This window comes from Muscardinus avellanarius (genome assembly GCF_963383645.1).
Source record: "Muscardinus avellanarius genome assembly, chromosome: 8".
Lineage (NCBI taxonomy): Eukaryota > Metazoa > Chordata > Mammalia > Rodentia > Gliridae > Muscardinus > Muscardinus avellanarius.
The window spans coordinates 95,953,229-95,969,417 of NC_137794.1; the positions used below are offsets into that span (position 1 = coordinate 95,953,229).

General features: G+C 41.5%; 1 protein-coding gene across 1 annotated transcript; it reads right to left on the bottom strand.

Moving 5' to 3' along the window:
* Positions 1-1,328: 1,328 nt before the first annotated feature.
* FUCA2 (alpha-L-fucosidase 2) lies at positions 1,329-15,596 on the bottom strand (the record flags this gene model as incomplete). The annotated part of the gene is made up of 7 exons (XM_080700140.1): positions 1,329-1,469; positions 3,492-3,600; positions 7,189-7,379; positions 7,602-7,812; positions 9,511-9,850; positions 12,535-12,722; positions 15,319-15,596. 7 exons carry the CDS (start codon positions 15,594-15,596, stop codon positions 1,329-1,331), a joined length of 1,458 nt encoding a protein of 485 aa, XP_080556266.1.
* Positions 15,597-16,189: the final 593 nt, after the last annotated feature.

The window sequence follows — 16,189 nt, forward strand, 5'->3', positions numbered from 1 at the left end:
ACAACAGATTATGATAAAATGAAAGCTGTCACACTTCAAATAAAGATTGGCCATATAGAACACCTTTTGTTGAAGGAAATGAATTCTTTAATCCATTTTTCCTTAAACTTACATCAAAATTAGCAATTTTTTGTCTCAGTCTAAGAGATTTGAATAGACATCCTAGTTATCAACTGTTTTCAAATTCAGTTTGCTTGAAGGCAGATACAGTAAGCAAATTTATAAGTTTAAGTTGCACTTCAAATTAACCCATATCTAAAAACAGACCCATACCTCCAATCTCATACCTCTTTATATACCCCTCAAAAAAAAAAAAAAACCTAGGATATGTACTAAAATAATAAAAGTGGCAATCTGAACAGTGATTTTAACTTAAGGCTATGTTTTGAAATATCTATAATTAACATGTATCAGTTTTATAAATGAGGGGAAATGATAATTTTTTTTATAAAACTATTACTGGGTGCATTGGAAATTTATGTTAGGCTAAATGTATTAGAGACCATATGTATTGTAGGTTAGGGTTGATGTAACAAAACAAACCCTACAGCTTGAGCACCTTAAACAACAGAAATGTATTATCTTGCAGTTCTAGTTTCTTGGTTGCCTGTGTGTGGTGCTGTGGCTCTCAGACGGTCGTTGGCTGTATTTGCACATGGCTTCTCTGTGCTCTTGGATCTCTGGTAACTACTTCCCTTATAAGAACACCAGTCCTGTTGCAATAAGGCCCCTCCCTTATGACCTCATTCAACCTTAATTCTTTACAGCTCTAATTCCAAATATAGTGACATTTGGAAGCCTGTGAGTTTGACATAAGAAGTTGGTGGGGGACACAGTTTAGACCATAGTACCACCAACTACTAGCTGCTCTAAAACAAAAGTAATCCCAATTTTTTTTTTAAGTTACTGGGGATGGAACCCAAGAGCATTGTACCTCTGAGCAAACCCCAGCCCTATTTTTTAGTCCTTTTATTTTTTCAAACAGGGTCTCACTGAGTTGCGAAGGGCCTCGCTAAGTAGCTGAGGCTGTCTACGAACCGTGATCCTCTCTGCTTCCTGAATGCTGGGATTACATGCATGCACTTCCCAATTCTGATTCACATGTGGAAACAAATTCTGTGTGAAGAGACTTTAATGAACAAATGCCTTGGAAAGTTAGAACAGTACCAATTAGGAAAGAATTTAAGCAGAAGGGGAAGGAGGATTGCATTTGCTTAACTGATTTTTCTTGATCAGGATTCCATTTGCTTTGTCCATGTGCAACAATCGTAGAAACCTGAGATACCCAGTGTGGGTGGTAACCGCAGCATGGGCCTCTCAGCAGCACATCAGAACACATGAGCTAGTGCTAGAGTCCAGCCCCATTTGCAGGGCACCTGATGTAAGCTCAAAAGTGGCAGTTCCACTGTGATGCCACTTGGCTGTGAAGAAATCCAGGCAAGTGACTGTCCATGTCCCAGAAGTTTTACCTGAAATTAGACATACATACAAATGTTTCTAAGTTGTTTGACTTAGACTTACCCATTTTCTATCTTTCTTTCCTTTCTTCCTTCTTTTCCTTTCCTTTCCTTTCCTTCCTTCTTTCTAACTTTCTATTTTCTTTGTGTGTGTTTTGTGTTTTACTGGAATTGAACCCAGGGACATTCTATCTCTGAGCTACACCCCCAGCCCTTTGTAAATGTTGATTAAAACAGGGTCACACTAGGTTGCTGAGTCTTGCAAAGTTACTGAGGCTAGTCTTAAACCTGTAATTCTCCTAATTCAGTCTTGAAAGTACTGGGATTACAGGCATGCACCACCACGCATGGGTGACTCACCCATTTTCTATAGAGAAGAAGTGATTGGTATTTCTAAAAAAGTGGGTGTATTTTTACCATTAATGATTTACACACCATTCAACTCTTGATCCAATCAAGTGAATACATCCATTTCATTTGTATATTAGTCTCAAGAGGGAAATAAACATGTGCAGAGATTGGGAGGAAGGAATCATAAAGGTCAAATAGTGTCAGAGAAGGAAAAAGGCCAGAAAGGATCGGGGTAGAAATGTCTAAAATCAAACTGCCCAGTGAAGGCCCACACAGCATGTTTGTAGAAAGGCGCCCTTCCTTTAGCCGTTGTCCCTCCCAGATTTTCCAATAGCTTCCACTAATCAAGCATATATAAATTTAATCAATTACTGCTGGAAATTGTTTTATAGTCTTAATTTTTATTATGTAAAGAGAATTAAAAGTACTTTCCTTCATTTTCTAGGATTATTTTGAACCATAAAACTATCAGGTGGATCCATATGAAACAAAACCCATGCACTTTTTAAATTTATTTTTTACAGTGCTGAGGATTTAATTCAGGGCGTCACACATTTGAGGCAAGCTCTGTAACACTGCACTACACCCCAAGCCCTATTCAATTTTATTGTGAGTCTCACTAAGTTGCCCAGACTGGCCTTGAACTTTCTATCCTCCTGCCTTAGCCTTCTGAGTAGCTGCGATAACAGGTGTGCAGCACTAAGACTGGCACTTTTAAATAATAATATTGATTTTTGCCAGAGATAACCTGGATAAGATAAAAAGATAATGTTATACTCAGGTTTCAAAGCTGTACTTAACATTAGGTTTGGACTCCATTTTCTTTCTGCCTGATCAACCACAATTGTTAGAAATGAAATGTAGAAGCTTCACATGGTGACACACACTGATAATCTCAGTACTTGGGAGGCTGAGATAGAAGGATCACAGGGTTGAGGCCAGTGTGCTCTAACTTAGGGAGACCCTGTTTTTAAAATTAAAAGGTCAGGGCATGTAGCTCAGAGGTAGAATGCCCTGAGTTCCATCCCCAGTATCACCAAAGAGAGAGAGGAGAGAGAGAGTATAGCAACATAAACTAGATGCTAGACCTGGAGGTGGGTCATGATATCTGATTTTTATTAAGATGTGCTCTTAGGTGGGATGTCAAGAAAAACATCTAAATTCCAGTTTTAGAAAAGATCATTTTTAATGCATGCAGTGAATTGAACAATATAAATAAAAAATAACCAATTTTATATTGATATGCATGTAAGTTTAGTTTTCTTGGGAAAACTTTCCAAAAGTTTTGGCCAAATATTTGCCATTGATAAAGATTATTTTAATTTACTCTTATTAGGTACAAGAAGAACACATATAAGGCTCCACTTGAAATTAAATCAAGATGTGTTCTCATCAGAATAGTTAAATTAGCAATTCAGCAATTTAAACCAACAATATAGGATAAAATGTCAGCGAATCATGATGATGCGTGCCCGTAATTCCAGTACTCAAGAGGCTGAGACAAGAACATCACAGATTCAGGAATAGCCTCAGCAACTCAGTGAGACCCTCAGTACTGAGCATGACTCTGTTTTAAAATAGAAAATAAAAAGGCCCAGGCATATAGCTCAAAGGTAAAATGTCTGTGAGCTCAATTCCCAGTATTACGAAAATAATTAATTAAATAAATAAATATTCTCTTACCTCTGTTTTTCCCAGAATAGCTTTGGGTTGGTCAAGAAACAGAAGTCCTGAGATAGGCCACTTAAGAAAAATGGCATAGACTAAATTTTCTTTAGGTTTTGATGTGTACCTGGTTAAACAACAACAACAAAAAAAAAACCATAGTAAACAATTCATATCTCATGTTTCTTTTTATTTATGAGACAGGTCTAGGTTTGTTTGTTTGTTTATTTGTTTGTTTGGTTTTGGTACTGATCCTTTTGCCTCAGTTTCCCAAGTATGGGGATTACAGGCCTATACCACCACACCAGCTTGGAATTCTTTTATAGAAATAATGGCATGTGGTAAATATTTACCAATGTCTCCACTAAAAAAAGGAAATGAAAAATAGCCCACTGGTGGTATTAAAGGCACCTCTCTTCTACTCCTTCAATACCATAGAGCTTATCGTGGGCCTTGATAAAAGCAATTTTGTGGAGTGTGGGGATGGAAACGTGACCAGAGTGGGTTCAAGAGAAAAAAACTGAAGCAAAAATTTGGATACCATCTGAGGCAGGAGGATCACAGGTTTGAGGCCAGGACCAATAATTTATATTTTGAAACAGAATCTGGCTTTGTTGCTGAGGTTCTCAATGAGATACTGAGGATGGCCTCCAAACTGTGATTATCCTGTCTCAGCTGCCCATATACTATGATTACAGGAGGGCACAACCACACCTGGCTGAGACCCTGTCTTGAAAATAAAATATAAAAGGGGCTGGGAGCCTGGCATGGTGGTGCACTTGTAATCCTTGTATTTGAAAGGCTGAGTCAGGAGGATCACAGGTTTGTGGCCCTGTTTCAAAATAAAAGAATAAAATAAGGCTGAGGGTATAGCTCAGATGCCCCTGAGTTCAATGTCCATACCACAAAAGGGAGGGGGAGCTAAGGATGTAGTCAGTAGTAGAGAGCCACTTGGTTCAGTCTCCAGGACTGTACCCCTCAAGAAACAGACTTATCATTCAATTATAGATCCCTGTGGCAGTTGAAGGGCTTGTGGAATGAGTTGAAATATAAGAGGTGGTGGTTACATAATGAACGCTTTCAAATGAAGCAGAAGAGGTGCAGTTACTGGTGTGAGTAAAGGTAGAGTGGACAGGATCTCTAGAAGAGAGGACTACAGCAGGTTAGGTCTGGAGTACAGACGCAAAAGTCACCAAGAAGTACTTCAAGGTTGCTCTGTAACGGGGCTAGGGAGCCAGGACTCAGCTCCCGGCGAATTTTTAAGCTTGACCTAGAAGTCTGTGGCTGATCACAGAAGGGGAGGCGGGAAGGGTGCCTCTGAGGTAGAAATGAGCTCCTAGGGAGGAGGAGGGGGAGCCAGGCAGTCCTAGGCCACGTTAAATATTCTGGCTTCTATCTTTATTGAAGCAAACACTTGATAAAATAATATTAACGATATCAAACTCCCAGACCAGACATACTTGTCAAATGTAAGCAGAGAAGTAAAATCCCAAACCAGATTTAAACTATCTGTAACATGAGGATACTGAGTTCTCATTATAACTTTCCCCAGATCCGACATGTGAAAATTCTACAATTATTTGCCTCAATCTAAATTGGCTTAAGACATAAGACTGAAGAAGAGCATTTGGCCTACTTGTCTAAATCATATTTGATCAGGCAGTACTCACTGGGTGATGGCAGAGGTGAATATGTAAAGGTTCACTAACACTGCGCTTATTTACATGTTAAAACCCTCATATGTGCAGTCTGATTCAGGTACTTTTTGGCGCACAGAATCTTCCCAAGCTCAGAGAAAAGACTCAGACAAACCTTTGTTTTGGGGGAGATGTTTGGTTTCAGTTTGGGTAGTGGTAATTGTGTCCAGGGGCATTTTACCTCTGAGCTACATCTCCAGTCCTTTTTATTTTTTATTTTAAAACAGGATGTCACTAAATTCCTGAGGTTGGCCTCAAACCTGTGATCCTCCTGTGTCAGCCTTCCAAGTATTGGGACCACAGGCTTGCACCACTGTGACTGGCTAGAGGCAAAGCTTTTTTAAAAAAGATAATAGTTGCCGGGCATGGTGGCGCATGCTTGTAATCCCCGCTCTTGGGAGGCGGAGACAGGAGGATCGTACTGGTTCAGAGCCAGCCTCGCTGGCTTAAGAGACCCTGTCTCCAAATAAAAAAATATAAAAAAATAGGTCTGGGAGTGTAGCCCGGAGGTAGAAGGGCTTCCAGGAACCCCAGTACCAAAAAAAAAAAAAAAGATAATAGTTAAGCAAGTTAAAATATTTTTAAAGAAACTTCAGTTTTAAACTTATTAGAATAGTATAAACAAATTTTAATCAAATTAATACTGTTCTTTTTGACTGACTTTTCCCAATATTTTTTTGTGGTAAAATATAACAAAAATTGCCCTCTTTAACACTTTTAAGTTTACACTTCAGTGGAATTCAGTACATTCATAATGCTATGCCGCCATCACAACCATCCATCTCTCCCACTCTCTTCTTCTTGTAGAGCTAAACTCTATACCCACTATCCAAAAATGCCCCATTCTCTCCTCCCCCAGCCCCTGACAACCATTCTCATCTCTGTGTCTAAAATTTGACTAATTTAGTTTCCTCATAAATGCACTCAATATAGTATTTGTCTTTTTTGTGGCTTATTTCACTTCCCATAAAGCCCTGGAAGTTCATCTGTGTTGTCAGAATTTCCTTCATACGTACATATCCCAATACACACACCCTTCTACTTATCTATAGACTGTCAACAGACTCTTGGGCTGCTTCCACATTTGACTGTTGTGACTCCAGTTCTGCTATGAACATAGGTGTGCAAATATCTTTTTGAGACACTGCTTTCAAGGCTGAGGGTGTAACTCAGTGGTAAAGCACTTGCCTAGCATATGTGAGGCCTTGGGTTTGATTCCCAATACTCAAAATTAAAAGACCCTTCTTTCAGCTTTGTGGATGTACACTGAGAAGTGGGATTAACGGGTCATTTGATAATTATATTTTTAATTTTTGAGGAACCGCCATACTGTGTTCCACAGTAGCTGTACCATTTTACATTCCTGCTAACAGTGCACAAGGGTTCTACTCTCTCAACATTGTTGATTGTTGATCAATCCTGACCCGTACTGACTTTCTTTAGTAGCCATCCTAATGGACACCAGGTGGTATCTCATCATGGTTTTTATTTGCATTTCCCTAATGATTAGTGATGTTAAATGTCTTTTTATATACTCATTGGCCATCAGATAAATTCTACCCGTCCAATTTTTTTCTGGGTAGGGGGGGAACAGATACCCAGTGCTTCCTATTCTGCCTTCTTTGCAGAATCCTGTCTATTTGGGCTGATTTTAATCTACTATTTTCTCTGCCCTTAGTATTTCCTGCTTGCTAATATGATGGGATATAGCATCTGCAAAGGTTAGAGTTTAAGGAACTGAGTAAATAGCAGTCTGTTTTAGAGTAACCACCCAGCATTTATACTTCTCTAAATGGCTTGTAATTTTATGAGAACTGACTACTTTTAGCAAAAATGTGTCCACCACTAGGAGGTATCCAGGGATGATTTAAGCAGAACTTGATAAACACTAAATGTTAAGTTGGAAAGTGTTCTGAATTGGTAGCATCGATCCTATTTCTCTTTTTATTCTGTTCTGTTTGGAAAACATTTAAATGCCTTCCACCATCAAATAGTACTTGTTAACTGGAAAGACTTACCACACATCTGGGGTGCCGGTGTCATTCTGGGATCGCCAAGTGTGGGTCTCATAAATGGCCTCCCCATTGACTTTTAACCAGCTCCCTATTTGCCTTAATCTCTCCTCAAAAATTACAGAAATGGTGCCATCTAGTGTGGGTCCAATATTCATCAAAAGATTTCCTCCATATGCCACTGTTTCCACAAGTTGCTAGAAAATGGAGAACAAATGCGGTTCTTAGATAAAACAATCCCATCTTGCTTGTATTAACACATTATATGTGTGTATATATACATATATATTTATATAATTATCTAATAGACTAATGTCCTGGTATTGTAAGCCATTAAGCTCTCCAAATTATGAGATCATTCCCATACAATGTCACTCTTAAGAACATTACAGTAATAGCCACCAGATATTTCACTGTACCTTCACCAATTCTTCAATTGTGAGATAGTCATCAATGCCAGCATCCCTCCTATAGCCCCAGGAAAACTTGTCTATTGTCATGCAGTTTTCCCACTTGTGTTGCAAAAGATGTCCTGGGTTGTAGCGATCGCTGCAGGTATAGTAGCCACCATGCTGACAGATGCAGCCATCACCCCAGCGGTCATTGGTCACTACTGTGTCCCGAACCGGGCTGAAACGAAAGTATAATTTGTTTTATATTTTTTGGTACTGGAGGTTAAACTCAGGGGCATTCTACCTTGAGCGACACCCCTAACCCTATTTTACTTAATTCTGAAACAGGGTCTCACTAAGTTGCTAAGAGTCTGGCTACATTACCGAGGCTGGCCTCAAACTTGCGATCCTCCTGTTTCAGTCTCTCAAGTACTGGGATTATATGTCTGTGCCACCATACCTGGCTGTATATATATATATATATATATATATATTTTTTTTTTTTAAGCAAAAGAGATTTATACCCAAAATGAAATGTCACTGACAAGAGGTCTACCTAAGATCCATGATAACCATAGCAAAATACAGCTGGAAGCCCAAGGTTCTTAAGTCAAGGAGACTTGAATTGACTGGAGGCCTGACTATGTTTCTTCCTGGCTCCCAGACCTAGAGCAAGTTGCCTATCTCCTCCAAAGAATAAACTATCTCATTATTATTAGGACAAAAGTAATGATATAAAACACTTAGCTGGGTTGCTGCCCAGCATGTTAACACTGATATGAGTATACACTATGATTTCAAGCTCCCCTTCCCATATTGTAAGTGGCAAGCAAAAGTAAATTTAAACTCAAGACCTTTTTCTCTAAAAGAATATATATATATATATATTCTAGCCTCTGTCTTTCTATTATAATTGTACCTTATACTGAAATATCTCAGTCCAAGCATGGTGTCATATACCTATAAATACCATATTTGGGAAGCTGAGACAGGATAATCGTGGCTTCCAGGCCAGCCTCAGCAACTTAGTAAGACCCTGTTTCAAATTAAAAAAAATAAAATAAAAAAGGCTGGGGTACATAAAGATTTAGAGGTAGAAAAGGGTAAACAGGGTTTAGAGATGGAATTACACAGGGTTCAACCCCCAGTACAACGAAGCCATGACATCATGTAAAATAGCCCCACATTCTTATCAGGTAGAGGAAACTCAACTCTGCTTACATGGGACAGTTTTGATTCACAAATTGAAGTTATGGCTTCCAGCTTTTCTCTTAGAAGGAGTTCTTGGGGACACCATTGGTTTTCGTAGCAAGAGTTCTCCAGAGCATTTGCTGCTGTTCCCTATGTGAGCCCAGGAAGCAAAGCAGAGGTCCCCGAGTTTATGGCACAGTATCAAGTGCCTGCACTTACAGATGTAAAGGCGGCTTTTATAGTTCTAGCCTAGTGGAGGTTTCTGGTTGCTAAAGAGCCGGCTTGAACAAGCTAGGAAGGAACTAGAAAGAACTAAAGGTAGATCTGAGAAGGGAGACTTGAGGGTGACATTGGTGGGGTGGCAAAGATGACCAGAAGGCAAGAGGATAGAAAAAAGCAAATTAGAGGAATTCAAAAACAGACAATAAAACATAGTGATATATCAGCCATAAGACACTAGAGTGGTTCATAAGAGGGACCCACAAAATAATACTTTTAAAGCTTTTGATCCTGTGATTTTTAGTCTTGCTCTGAACTCAAACAATTGAGTTGTGTCGGAGTCCTGATTTGTTTACTCCTGATTATTTTGAATAAATACTGATACAGCTAATAGCATTTTTATAATTATTTTCTTCTACGCCATAAATGAACCTAAAAGTAAATATTTCCAGAAACATGGGGATTAAAATGTGGTACCTATATAAGGAGGCACTGAGGCAATACAGCAATCCTGCAGCCCACGCACCTATCATTGTACAGCCAGGCCAGGAAGCTGGTGCTGTTCCAGTAGGAAGCCGGCGCCCCTCCATCTCCATCTGACCACAGAACCTCCGGGCGATACTTGTTCACTAATTCATAGAGCTCCGGCAACATCTTAGAAACTGGAAATCGTTGCTTACTGAAGGAATCGAATTTATCCTCAAGGAAGAGTGGATGAAACCATTCAAAAAGAGAATAGTATAGTCCAAAACGCAGGTCAGTCCTGTTCCGAATGGCCACCTCCAGCTCCTGGACAAGGTCCCTTTTTGGTCCCTCATCAACGGCATTCCAGTTCCAGGAATACTCCGATCCCCACAAGGTAAAGCCTGAAAAGTGATAATAAAACCCTCCTAAGTATTATAAAATTTACCTAAATTTCCATCCATAAAAATGCCCAAACAATTCAAATGTGGAACATACATAACTGCTTCAATAAATGCCTGCTTTGTGGTGATTTTTTATAGCATATGTTCTGCTCTTATAGGGAAACAAATGAGAATTTAAACAAGATGGGACTGAGGGTTTTTTAAAGCACTGTTCAGGGTATATGGTAAGGTCTGTATAGTTTCCTCTACATCTCCGTTGCTTTTCCTCTTAAGTCCTTGAGGTCCTCGAGGGGTAGCTTCAGGGCTGCACTCCTCCTGTATTCCCAGCCAACTGCTCAGAGGGTTTAAGACAAAACAAGCAATCAATAGCATCAGATCACCGCTAAGATGGAAACATCTTCCACATCCACCAAGACAAGCAATGGCTGCCATTATTTGTAATGAAGGTCCTGAGATGCGTTCCTGCAAGATTATCTATCTTCTCAACCAAAACTTAAGGTAGATCACTTGGTTTTTAGGATTGTCTATTTCATTAGAGTGTGATTCTCAGAATACGAGTGATCCAGTTGTAAATACCCTTTAGCTTAGAAACTTGTTTAACCAAGGCCTGCAGGGGGATGGGGGAACACTATTACCCAATAGTTCTGTCCTTTAAAATATGCCCACAATTTATAATTTCACACTACTCTAACTCATAAGCTTAAATGTTGCTCTTCAAGTTACCCAAAAATGAACCATCCACCAAAAAAATGGGTAAGATTTAATGAATACCATTATATAAGCACTTTGGAATAATTCATTTTAATAGGAACTTGCATGTAGACAATTAGTTATTCTATATAAAAATATTAGAAGGGTAGATATCTGAAATGCTTAAGAAATAATATAAAGCCTCAAAATTTTCAACTGGAGTCCTAAGTACTCTGTTACTCTTCCACTAAAGTGTAAAAGAATCCTTAAGACTACACATTCATGAGCTGGGCGTGATGGCGCATGCTTGTAATCCCCGCGCTTGGGAGGCTGAGACAGGAGGATAGCACAGGTTCTAAGCCAGCCTCAGCTACTTAGTGAGGCTCTCAGCAACTTAGTGAGATCCTGTTTCCAAATAAAATATAAAATGGGTCTGGGAGTATAGCCCGGAGGTAGAAAGTCTCTGGGTTCTACCCCCAGTACCACCAAAAAAAAAAAAAAATACACATTCATAAGACACCTTTGGTGATCCCTTCAGTCTTAGGACAAGCCTAAGATTGACTTGCTCATTATAAGACATTTTTAAAATAATAATTTGCCCTTTTCTCAAAGATGTCCCTCATAAGCTTCAAAGTATTGCCAATATTTAAGGTTTGGATCAAAATGTTCAGCTCTACAGGCCCTAACGTCAGGCTGTGCCATAATCATATCATCTGCAGCTCACGTCACCACCTTAAGTTCACACGGGGATCTTCCCTCCTAGGCCAGCAGTGTGTTTTCCATACATACCAAAAACATCTGGCAACATCAGTCCTTGAAAATGTATAAATGTGGGCTTAATCTGTCCTCAAAGATGGGTTAAGAGTATTTTGCTTGTTTCTTTTTTTTATAAACTCACTATGAAATACTTTATGCCACATAGCTTGGGGAAGTTCCCAGAAATCAGGAAACCAACGTGTTCTCAAACAAACACTTTATATCCATCTCAACAAGAGAAATATCTACAGGAAATGATCATGAAGCTAAAGACTGTGACCAAAGGGAAAATATTCTAAGATAATTCCAGATTTTGTATTTTCTTCCTGAAGAAAATAATGAGGCAATTTTTTATATTAAGGCAAAAAGGTCATGCAAAAGAAAATATCTAATGAATTAACATGAGCTTGAGACAATAACAATTTATGATGTGTTCTTGGTCTTGTAGATACTGAGTATTATAATGGGTGGAGTCTGCCCTACTAATGTAGAACCACTGTGTTACCTTTTAGACATTCGTCCATGACCTATGATAACCATTACTTTCATCACTAGCAACTCATCCATCATTTGCTCCACGAGGCTCTAAGAGTTAGTCCAAAGTGTGCCAGTATATCCATAAGGATGCAAGATTACAGCAGCATAACGGCGAGTTCACAGGATGCGTTACACAGAAAGGAAATGAAGGACATACATACTTCCAATAGTAAACTTTGACCAGCAACACTCATCCTTCTGGTAAGAAGTAAATTGTGGAAATCTTATGAAATGTTCATATAACAAATTGTGACCATCTTTCTTCTTCTTCTATGGCGGATATGACCTGTCTGCATCCCTAGTACCTCTCAATTTAGATGGAACCTGTGTTCCTTAAATTATAAGCAAACCATGTGGTGGCACACGCCTGTAATACTTAGGAGGCTGAGAATGGAGGATCACAGGTTCATAGCCAGCCTCGTCAACTTAGTGAGGCCCTCTGAAACTTAGTGAGACCCTATTCCCAAATAAAAAATGGCGTGGGGGGGGGGGTGTAGCTCAGAGGCAGAATGCCCCTGGATTCAATTCCCAGTAACACACACACACACACACACACACACACACACACACACACACAAGCAAATATCAGTGTCTACTTACAGTAACTTTTAGGGATGACCTCACTTCAGTTTTTTCTTCCAAAAGCATGGCTTTACATTCCCTAGCTATTGTCAGCTTTTGCTGGCATGCACTATACTTACCTTCATGATGCTTGGAAGTCAAGACAACATATTTGGCACCAGAGGCCTGAAGGATATTTGCCCACTGGTTGGCATTAAAGAATTTTGCTGTAAATAGTGGTCCAAAATCTTCATATTTAAAACTGGGAGGGTAATTATCTTTCATAAAATCCACAAATTCTGGTCTTTTTTCCTTTTGCCAATACCACCTTTGGAAGGAGGAAAAGAAAGCACATTAATAGCACAAGCATAAACATTTGAAATAATTTTCAGGCTCCCTCTAGTAACTCCACCTTACCCAAATATTACCCAAATTTTCTCTTCACTTGCCTATCAGTTTGACTTTGCCTTAAAAATAAACTTAGGTAAACCAAAAATCCCCTTTCATTTTTCCTCTATTCCCCTATGATATCTTCTCTGCTCAGAAACAAAAGTATTTGGATAACCTAACCACCGTTCTTAATTTTTCATATTTCAATCACAACACGGCACATGATCTTCCCGTGGTTAGTGCTTCATAACACACAGCTTCAAAAGAGAAGATGAGCCAGGTGTGGTGGCGCACGTTTGTAATCCCTGGGCTTGGGAGGTGGAGACAGGAGGATCACGCAGGTTCGAAGCCAGCCGCACTGGCTTAAGAGTCCCCGTTTCTAAATAAAAAAATATAAAAAAAAATAGGTCTGGGAGTGTAGCCCAGAGGTAGAAGGGCTTCCAGAAACCCTAGTACCACCAGAGAGAGAGAGAGAGAGAGAGAGAGAGAGAGAGAGAGAGAGAGAGAGAGAGAGAGAATGATATGGCCAACGCGTGAAATGCGTGTATTCACTAGCATACTAGCACATTTTGGTTGTGGGGGTCAAAAGGGAGGCAACCATAAAATTAAAAAGATGTATTATTTTAGTAAGTTGACTCAGCCTTCAGGAATTACTTGTTATATATATTCATTCCAAGCAAGTCTACTGAGCCTCAACTCCAGGAAGGCTTCATAAGGAAAGTACATCTAAAACATTTGAGATCAACCCAGCAAGAATTATCCTCATAAAATAGATGCAAGCCATCTTCATCCATCTTCTACCCTGTCCACAACCTCTCTTGTTGTAAGAGTATCTCCACAGGAGAAGCGAATCCAGTCAGTGCTGCATCCCCAGAGATGACCAGGCAGCTCTTCTGGCTGCGAAGACTTTGCTGAAGGACATAATATGTGGTGAGCACTGTCTCGTGCCTGGCCAAAGTCACAGACACACTTTCCCAGCTTCCGTGGCAGTGGGGCACAGCTGTGAGACCCTTGCTGGCCAGAGGGCCTTGAGGGGAAGACAACCTGTGAGATTCTGGGGATGGCTTCTGTCCCAATGAAAAGAGCAGCTAGCCTTCCTGCTGTTGGGAAGGCTGAAGGTTGTAAGAGTTTAGGATGCCTGGCTGCCATCCCAGGACCATGAAAGGTCAAGTCCTCAGGAAGAGCCTACCTCTTTGATTTCATCAATGGCCAAGTACTTTAAATGTCTTCTTCTACAAGATAATAAGCCATTACTATTACACCTTTTACTTGGGTTTTTGCTACCTGACACTGAAAATACTGCAACTGATCCATGGTACATACTTCTTTTTTTTTTTCTTTTATCATACTTCTTTTTTTTTGGGGGGGGGATACTAGAGATTGAACCCAGAGTCATCCTACCTCTGAGCTCTACCCTCATCCCTTTTTATTTGTTTGTTTGTTTGTTGTTTATTTGTTTTTTCAGTACTAGGATTTCACCCAGGGGTGTTCTATCTCCATGCTATACACCCAGTGCTATTTTTTATTCTTTATTTTGAAACGGGGTCTCACTAAGTTGTGGAGGGCTTCACTAAGTAGCTGAGGCTTGCCATAAACTTGCAATCCTCCTGTCTCAGCCTCTCAAGTACTGGGATTACAAGTAGCACTACCACACCGGCTTTATTTTTTGTTTTGAAATATAATCTCACTATGTTGCTAAGGCTGTCTTTGAATCTGTGATCTTCCTGACTCAGCTTCTCAAATACCAGGATTACATCCATGGCACTTTTTTTTTTAAACTGGGGATGGAACCCAGGGGCGTTTTACCTCCTAGCTACACGCCCAGCCCTATTTTTTATTCTTTATTTTGATATAGAGTCTCACTGAGTTGGAAAGGGCCTAAGTAGCTAAAGCTGTCTGCGAACCGCGATCCTCCTGTCTCAGTCTCCCAAATGCCGGGATTACAAGCGCGCGTCACCACGCCTGGCTTCCATGGTACATTTTTATCTTTTAATTTTTTTTTTCTCGGTGTTGGGGATTGAACTCAGGGCCTCCTGCAGATAAGCATGTGCTCTGCCTCAAGCTATAGTCCCAGGCAACAAAAAAAGTACCACAAAAGTAATTGTGACAGTCAGAAAGTTAAGCGTACACACAGACACACACACACACACACACACACACACACACACACAGACACACACACACACACACACACACACACACACACACACACACACTCACCCTGGGACATTGAGAACCGTGGATATTGAACCCGAATCTTGGGTCATACCCACAAGAACTGATTGGTGTCATATCTCCAACCTGATTGATAGGCGACTCCAAGAGTCTGAGAAGCCAGGAGCACAGGCCGCCCTGGGAAGGCGGCGGGCAGTCGCACCACCGCAGGAGGCGCTGCGTCCCCAGCCCCAGCCAGCCACCCCGGAAATGAGGCGCCGGCTCGGGCTTGGGCGCGGGCACCGGGCACCGGGCACCGGGCGGGATGGGCGGCCCGGGGCGAGAGCCCGGCGCGAGGACACGGTGGGCCGCAAACTCACCAGAACCACTCGCTGCCGAAACTAGGCACTGAAAAGACGCCCCAGTGGATGAAAATGCCGAACTTGGCCCGGTCGAACCACTCCGGCAGCGGGCGGGCGTCCAGCGACGCCCAGGTGGGGTCGTAGCGGGCGGCGCCGGCGCGGCTGGCGGGGCCGGGGGTGCTCAGCAGCAGCAACAGCAGGGACAGGGACGGCGGCAGCGACAGGAACAGTGGCAGCCCCCGGGGCAGGAGCGCGAGGCGCCTGCGCGCCAGCCCAGGCCGCTCTGGGCACAGCATATCCCCCGGGTCTGCACCAGCGCGGCTCCTGAGCGCTGTCTTCCGCGTCTTCTACAAAGTATGCTCGCCACTGTCACCTGACCAAGCCGGCCTCAGTCAGGTGACGGACCACTGCTCCCTCTGAGTTGGGAGTGGCCACATCTGGGGCTCTGGGACTGAAGGAATCCCAGAGGGCTGTGTCTCTTACTTGCATGATTACCCCAAAGCCAGCCTCAAAACTGCTTAGCTAAGACTCCCATTCTCCCTGCTTTAAAAAGAAAAAAAACAAGGGTGGGTCAGAGACCTGTGATGAGCATCTCTGCCCTGGGTCAGGCAGAATCCTTGCAGAACCTGCCCCAGAGATCAATGCCACTGATCCACAATGGTGGCCCAGCAAGACTTGCCCCCGCAGTTCACCTGGAGGCCAAGCAGCTCTAGGAGTGTCCCTCCTGGGCCAGGAAACAACCTGGAGCATTCTCTGCTTTTGCATTTGCTCTGGAGTCTCTGCCTCAACATTTGCCCCGAGTTTCTGGATTTGTTAGAACCATGGTTTGAGCCCGGTGTGGTGGCACATGTTTGTAATCTTAGTACTTGTGAGGCTGAGACAGAAGGAG